Genomic DNA, 8,825 nt, shown 5'->3' on the forward strand with positions numbered 1-8,825 from the left:
GGGAAGCAAGGTGTGTCTTTTGTAGATTGCCGTATAGGTAGAGAGGCACGAAAAGGACCAGCCTTAACTTCTTCCCACAAACATGCCTTTTCTTCTCTTTTCATTCTCACATTCCCTTCAAAACATTAAAAAAAATTGGGGGAGGGCAGAGTAAGATACATATAACAAAATATTTGATATTTCAACCATTTCCACATGTACATTTCAATGGCATTGGTTACTTTCACTAGTGTGTGCAACCATGACTATTATCCCCACTTCCAATGATTTTGGTGGTGTTAATGCTTGTTTCTGCTAGGATTGTTTCTTGTGGTACGGAATTGGACTTCATTAGAAGTCACTTTGGCTGTCTGGTGCTGAGGATACCATTGTGAGAAAGCCACAGAGAGCTCAGACACCTTTTCTTCTAAGACTTGAGGCTACAGTACCATGTTCTAAGCACTTACAAACCTCATCTATAGCTCTGTGAACCTTTTTATTTATCCCCCAAATAAAGGAACACTATCTCCATGGTCTTATCCAAATTTAAATTTTTGTCTCATGAATTTTCTTTTCTGTTTCCTTTCTTTATAACAGAACTTACATGCACTCCTCTTTCAAAAATGCACTTTCAATTTTCTCATTTTGTTGGTAGGGAAATTAAGATACAGAGAATTTGGGCCATTCAGCCGTGTGCCATCAGAAAATGACAACTGGTAAAGAAATTAGAATTCTTAGTTGTTGAATTTTCAAGCAGATGCTCTTCTATTGAGCTTCAATGCTTTCAATTCTATGTATCAAACTTATTGTCTATTGTGTGTTCAAGCTAGACTAGCAGTACTGATCAGTTGGATCTTAAGAAAGGTGAATAATAGTAAAAGACATTTAAAAGGAAATAGGCTGCAACATAATGTGTTAGAAGACATAATAAGACATCATATAAATGCTGAATAGTACAATATGGTCACTGCTACTATTAACTTATTTTACTGGTAAGCATTGCATTAGACTGTATTCTCATTTCCTGCTGATGTGCTTTAATCTAGATAAGAGCTAATCATGTGTTTGGGACCTTTTTAAACAGGAGAGTGTTTTGTTCTTAAAAAGTATATGTGTACTGCTGCAATCCCAAACTAGGTTCTATTGGTTCTCCTATTATACTTTCGTGTAGTTCCTTGAACAGAGGAGTACTGTCAAATCTCATTGGACTGATCTCTCTTTACACAAAAGAGCATGCAACTCAAAGCAACTGCTCTTCCCAAGCTGACTGGATGCCTATGGTTCCCAAACAACAAAAAAAGTAGTGACTACTCTAAATCCATTTCATCTTCATTCTCTGTTAAACTTAACAGAACTACATTACACCATGCCCTTTCTAAATTAAACTGTGTAGAATGTACTCTCTTTTGAAATCTCAGGGTATTCACTGTTGCCAAAGGCAAATGCTGGTCACTGCCGTGCTAATGTAAATGGGAAACTGGTGACCACTTTGAGTACTCAAGACTGTGGAACTCAATGAAATGGCAGAACCCAGTAATAGCTCTTTTGTGCATTTATTTAATTGGAAGTAAATTCTCATCCTGTGATCTAATTATCATGCTATTTGTGGCACTATCTCAGGAGTCTAGTATATTTTGTCACTCCTACTATTCTGCATAAAAACTTCAAAGGGTGTTTTTCCTTAGTAAGCTTGTTGAGTAATCATATTAATTAAAATGTCTTTTTGGACACTTAAACACTGACATATATGTAGGTTGTAATATTTCCCATAGCCCTCTACCACCATGCACTGTTGTCTACATTTTATTTTATGGAAAGAAACAGAACAAGAAAAGACAGACCCTAAGGAATAAAATACATGCTTTTTAATATCAAAAGTTGAATGACAATTATCAGCATTTTTTTTTCAAAATAAAAGAAATAGACATGTCATTGAACAGTTTAACCTGATGCAAAGCAGGAAAATACAGAGAGAATTTCCCAAAGGAGATTTGAAAATTGAACACTTGTATTTAAACCCTACCGTCATCCCATTGAAATGTAGTACTGCAGAGGACAACAATGATTGGTAATTAACGACTCAAACCCTTCACTATTTGCTAGGTTTCGGTAGTTGCATGAAGGATGTTACATTTACACGGGGTGCTGTCGTTACCTTGGCATCTGTGTCCAGTAGTGCTGTCAGAGTCAATCTGGATGGATGTCTATCAACTGACAGCGCTGTTAACTGCAAGGGAAATGACTCCATCCTGGTTTACGGGGGAAGGAACACAGTGTTTTTGAGACTTGTCTCCAGCCTTTCACAGGTAACGTGGAAGCCCTCCACATTCAGTGTTACATGTCTCCTACGCATCTCCTTTACCCTCTCACCAGCCTACCACTGACTCTAGATGAGTAATGTTTTAATATTTCTCCTTATTATTTCCATTTAAGAATACCTGTATCGAGTGATTGCCTCCGACAAAGGAGGTTCAGTATATAGTGACTGGAGTCGGGGATACACAACAGGAGCAGGTAAATACTATTTATCTTAAAATGTTTATGTGCACACACAGGCATGTGTTTGTGCATACATGTTTGTGTACGTATAGAAAAGTTGAGATGATCGCCCAAAAGTAGTTTCTGGGTAATCCTGTGACAGATCATGCACATGTATATGAAAATAGCGAAACGATTAGTAGATTGGTGCTTTTGCTATTTTGTTTGCTTAGTATTTGCCCAAGCTTGATTCTTTCCTCTTAAGATGCAAAAATAAAGTCAGGTTGTCATGAGGATTTAATATGGGCATGTCAATGGCAATATGTCTAAGGACAGGGTAATTTTCAGAATTAAGAAGCTGAAACAGGATTACTGCTAGATTAGAGTGGTATGGTAGGTAGTCTCTTGTCTCTCTTGCAGAGAGTTACGTTGGAAACCTGTACCTTTGTTTGAAACAGCTTTGTGTTTTATCACATCACAGCAGCTGTTTGCCATGGTGTTGACTATTAGGATCTTATGATGACTCCCCCAGGATAGAGCTGAGAAGAAACTGCTGATTTGCCTAATATTTTGAGTTGGAAGGGAAATAACTGGGATATAGAATACATTAGATCTAATCTCACACCACTGACTTGTAAGTGCTTTATATTTCTAAGACCACAGAATCATTTAAGATTAAGATAATGCCACCTGATGAAGGATCTCTTCATAAAATAAACTTTATGAGTCAGTAGCCCTCTACCGTTTGGGATCAAAATATCTGTCAGGGACACAAACATATTTCCAAGTGTCTCTTGAAGAAAGCATATCCTTGATAAATCACAATCTAAAGATACGTTTTGCACCAAAATATTCTCTCATATTTATTATTCACACTGGTTTATCAACCCAGGCATCCTTTGAGGAATCTTCTTAATCTAAAAGATAATTAAGTTCTTAGATGTTGTTGTTGCTGTATGTGCTGTCAAGGTGATTCTAACTCATTGCAATCCTATATCGCAGCGATTCCAACTCATTGCAATCCTATATAGGGTTTCCTCGGCAGTAATATTTATAGGGACAGATTGCCAAGTCTTTTCTCCTGCGGGTTCAAATGGCCAGCCCAACATTTGCTTAGCTAGCCAAGTCTTGGGCTCAGAGGTGGCCTACTAAGAAATATTTTTCTTCTTCTGGAAAATTTGTAGAGATTTTCCAGAAGAGAAAAAAAACAAACAAACCATGATACTTCCCAAGTGTTATTTAAGTTTATCATCTAGTAATACTCAGGTGTTGCTGTAGGATAAGCACTGGCCACAAGGTCAGTTTAAATCACAAGGTCAAACTCACCAGCTGCTCCTTGGAAATCCCATACGGGGTCGCTGTAAGTCAGAACTGACTTGACTGTAGTTAACAACAACAACAACAACAACAACAAAAACTTAATGATATCTTAAAATGTTTTTTTCAACTTCAAAGCTAGGACAAAGCTTGAATATAAAGTGATCATTTGGTACTGGCATGTATTCTGCCCCTATTTCACACTCCTTTACCTTATTAACAAATATGTTATGAAATCTAGTTTGAGTACAAGTCAGCAACGTAAATAGGTGGCTTGAAATTGCATTAATTAGGTAGCTTAATAGTCTCCATTTTGAATACCACCAAGAAAGTATGCAAATAGCGGTCTGAGTTTATAGCAATGAACTGACAACGAAGTCTTATGCCATAAATTCATATTTACAATCTGACCACAACACTGAGCAGCTACATGCTCCCAAGGGTTGGAGAATAATTGCACTATTTAATTATTTTTGAGTCAGTTTTGCTCTGTCCCTTATGAGAAGACCATCTGTTAGATAGTACTGTACTGTACCCTGTACCACATTTCAGAACGAATAAAATCAACATCTCTCCCATTGTCCATTTACTTGCAACTCGATTGTGTGGTGGAGACTGTTTTCTGTAGGTTCTGATGGTGTTTTAAGTGCACAAGCAGAGGTTCTCCATCTGAGTACATCGCCCCTATCCTTTATGTTCACTTTGTTCCCCCTGAAGCTGTTCTATTTCATGGGTTTGAACAGTAAAGTCAGAGAAGGAGGATATTTGATGTGGGCAAACCAGAGTGATCCTCCATCGACAGGGCTCGGGAGTGCACGAGCAGTTAGAGCAAGTCGCTCATCCATCATCCTGCCACAGAGTTCCTTGGGCTTTTTCTTTGTGTCCCCAGTGCAGTCAGCTGTGATGAAGTTGTTACTGATCAGAACTGTAGAAACATCTATTAAATAGTTAAAAGCTATGGATTTTTTTTTTTTTTTTTAAATTAGGGGACCTTGCTTGTATATGAGGTTGGCATTTCCTTTCCACTGCCTCATTTTGGGATATTGTTTAGAGATACTTACTCCTAAGAAAACTTCTCAGGAAAAGATTTTGTTTAATCTCAAGGGCACCAGTCTTCCCTGCCCTCCAAAATGCAATTAGGAATGTATCTAGTATATCATATCTGGTCGAACTTAGCTTTTAAAAATTTCATTCAAAAACACAATTGAATTTGGAAAATGGAACCAAAATTCAAGTCCAACACGATTACATTTGTGATTTTTTTTTTTTTTTTGGCTAATCCCTTGAAGATATAAAAGTGTCAAACCACTATGTATAATAACTGTCTAATTATCTTGCTTCAAAGGGGTACATCGTTATATTGCTTGAACCTGTTATCTGCCTACCATCCACCTCCTTCTTTATGAGTGATGTTTAAACATGTCGGCTACATTAAATGTTTTTGGAAAACCTGGACTAGACTTGAAAGAATGTTATGTCGATGGAGTTTTGATGGTATTGAAATATAGCTTAAACTGAATGGCTCAAGATGTGCAGTCATATTAAATCAGTGCTGAAAAGTTACAACTGTAATAAATTGTATTTATGCTAATGGTTGAGTCTGATTTACTGCAGCCATTAAAAGTGAAGAATAGGAGCATAGTCTTCTCCGAACTGCCATTTTCTCTATTTTCTATTTTATTCTTTCACAGTTCCTCAAAGCATGCCAACTCCCTTAAGAGCCAGCAGCATAAATGGATATAGCATTGAAGTGACTTGGGATAAGCCTATTGTGGTTAGAGGTGTAATTGAGAAGTACATTCTGAAAGCATACAGTGACGACAAGTCCCAACCACCCCTTGTGCCCTCAGCCAGTGCTGAGCTGATCAACAAACACCAGCATCCTCACAGGTAAAGGAGATTCCTTAATGGGGGTTATCAATTTCCTTTATAATTTTAAATAAATTTTTTCTTAGGAGAGGCACTAGATTGCTAACCACAATGTCAACATTTCAAACCCACCAGCCAGGAAACCCTATACAGGGTTGCTATGAGTCAGAACTGACCCCACCGCACTTAACAAAAATAGCAACAAGTATATGTGAGATATATATATATATATATATTCATGGATGGCTATATTGTTGATGTTAAGTGACATCGAGTTAGTTCTGCCTCATAAGCCATCCCTGTATAGGGTTTCCAAACAGTGTCTGGTGGATTTGAACCACCAACCTTGTGGTTAGCAGTCCAGTGCTTATCTGATAGTGTTACACCAGGACTACAGGATGGCTATTTTACAAGGCTGATATTATCTCTATCCCCAAAAGATTAGGTCATAGGTGGGTATAGCTGGTTAACATTCCTGAAGCACCTTTTTAGGGATCCTTTGTGTACTGTGTACAGGGCCAGCTTACATATTTCACCAAGCAAAATTTACTCTTTGGGACTAGCCCAAGTTCACACTACCATTTATTATTGTAAAATTGATGATTAAACCTAATTATTTCAAGGTGGAAGAGTCTTAGGGCACCAGCAGTTTGACTGTCAAATCAGTGAATCAATTTCACACAGTGTGGTATGCCATGCAGAACAATTAGAGGAGAGCACACATACCCATTCACTGACATGTTCCATACTCAGAGATGGGCATGTGTACTAAGACATCATATTTCTGTTTCATGAAATATTAAAGCACATTCCAATGGGAAGTCAAATATAAGTCTTTGACCAAAAAAGGAAAATTGCATCAATACATTTGATAGAAAAATATATTTCTCTATCAAAATATTATAAATAGAAAATTGTGTGGCTTTTGTTGTTGCTGTTCTTAAGTGCCAGTGAGGCGGTTCATGATGACCCTGTATCACGTTTCCAAAGAATGGCTGGTGGGTTTTGACCAGTGATCTTGCAGTTCAAATTGAGCTTAAGATCCAGTGCTTATCTTACGACGTAACTCCAGGACTTTGTAGCGACAGCTTAATCTGAAAAGTTGCTGGCTTTATGAATCAGAAACTCTGAGGATTGAGCTCAGGAATGAGTGTTTTAACAAGACCTCCCACCAGTCCCTCCTCAGAAACCCTGTATAGAGTTGCTGTGAGTGACAGTCCACAGCACTTAATAACAACAGTTGATTATTTTATTCACTGAAGTTTGAGAACCAATGTCCTGCTAGATTCTTTAATATCATCTGGTTTTAAACACACACACAAACCCAGTCCAAACCAATGAACAAGTATTCCCTCTTCCAGCCTTCTTTCTCTCAGGAGATGGGTATGCATACTGTCACCATTTATTCATTTATTCTGGTGACTGCTCACTTCTCTTGCTAAGGACACAAACAAGTTCCATGATGACATATCCAAAGAACATTCTACAGGCTTCATCTCTGTTCAACAGCAGTCTTCACAAACTATTTCTCATCAATTTCGTGAAAGATTTCTTTACTTCCATGACTTTACTGTTTTCTTTCTAAATTTCTGAACGTTTTTTTAAAAAAAAATGTTCTTTTGCTGATTTCCTTGAAGCTTGACATTACATTTTGAAGAGTCTCAGAGCTTAGACCTAGTCATTTCCCTCCCCTCTCTCTCAACACAGATATAGCACAACATTAAATATCTTATAGATACGTCTATTATTATTATTATTAAGGAGCTCTGGTAGTGTGGTGGTTACGAATCGGGCTGCAAATCTGAAGGTCAACAGTTCAAAACTGCCAGCTGTTCCACAGGAGAAAGATGAGGCTTTCTGCTCCTGTAAAGATTTACAGCCTTGGAAACCCTGTACAGGGTCACTGTGAGTCAGAACTGACCCCACAGCATATAACAACAACAACATTATTATTGTTAGTTGCCTTCCAGTCCACCCCTGACTCACAGCGATTCCATGTGCAACAGATTAGTCCATTGTGATCCATTGGGTTTTCATTGGCTGAATTTTTGTAATTAGCTCATCAGGCCTTTCTTCCTAGTCTATGTTAGTCTGGAAGTTCTACTGAAACCTGTTCAGCATCATAGTATCACACAAACCTCCAATGATAAAGAGGTGGTGGTTATGCTCAGGTGGGAATCTAACTTGTACATCCCACATGTAAAGTGAGAATTCTACCACTCAATGACCATGGCCCCCTTTACAGATACAGTAGATTCCTAAATGTATGTCTCATCTAGAACTCTAAAAGTGTGCATTCAATAAACCTTTGGATGCACTGACATTTCCAAATGGATATTTCACTGTCTTTTCAAGTAACCTGAACTTTAAGAACCTAAACTTCTGTTTTCCTCTGCGTTTTCAGTACCAGTAAATGATTCCAGTATTACTAAATAACTCAACCATGCAAAATTTAAAGTTACTCTAGGTTTTTCACCTTCTTCATGCATTATAAATACATGTGCTAAGTCATTTTCCAAAGTACATGTTAAATTCATCCGTATTTCCCCCATCTACTATACAGGCCAAACCATTACCATCTCTTTCTATGACTACCATAATACTCTTCTGTCTCTTTCTTAGCTCTTTCTAGCTCCCCTCCTGCCACCAGTCTAACTCACAGAATAACCAGAGACTATGTTCCTCTCTTCAAAAATTGATTGCTTCTCATTGGTCTCTCCCAATAGTCTCTCCTTCTCTCTCTCTCCCATCATTTTGTAGGTTTCCAACTTGTGCTATAATATGATAAAGAATTCCTGACTATGATTGTAGGCTAAATCCCTAGAAGTAGAATAAGTGAATGACTCTTAAAATATTATGCATTCATGGACTTTGAGTAAAACATTGATATGAATCTCTGCCATGCATCCTCTCTGTAACTTTGGAGAACTTACTTATCCTCTTAGAACTTTCCTTGTACTAGCCTGTAGAGTTGGACTATAATATTTATATCAGAAGAATATTAAAATAGGAAATGATATGCTGTTCCAGCACTGACACTTTTTACCTGTGATGGTGTTGGTGGTGGTTATGTGCCATCCAGTCAGTTCCTACTCACATCGACCCAGTATAGAGTTTCCAAGGCTTTGAAGCCTTGCTGTTGTTGCTGTCAAGTGCCATCAAGTTGGAACTGACTGCACAGC

At 37.8% G+C, this 8,825-nt stretch overlaps 1 protein-coding gene across 1 annotated transcript in view; it reads left to right on the forward strand.

Moving 5' to 3' along the window:
• The window catches only part of USH2A (Usher syndrome 2A (autosomal recessive, mild)), a 1,370,557-nt gene that overhangs the window by 616,658 nt on the left and 745,074 nt on the right, over positions 1–8,825 (forward strand). The window contains 4 exon segments of the mRNA XM_006834191.1: positions 2,083–2,235; positions 2,238–2,285; positions 2,413–2,493; positions 5,466–5,652. Of these exon segments, the coding sequence (XP_006834254.1) occupies positions 2,083–2,235; positions 2,238–2,285; positions 2,413–2,493; positions 5,466–5,652 (469 nt within the window).

This window comes from Chrysochloris asiatica, unplaced genomic scaffold (assembly GCF_000296735.1).
Source record: "Chrysochloris asiatica unplaced genomic scaffold, ChrAsi1.0 scaffold00009, whole genome shotgun sequence".
NCBI classification, from domain to species: Eukaryota; Metazoa; Chordata; class Mammalia; order Afrosoricida; family Chrysochloridae; genus Chrysochloris; species Chrysochloris asiatica.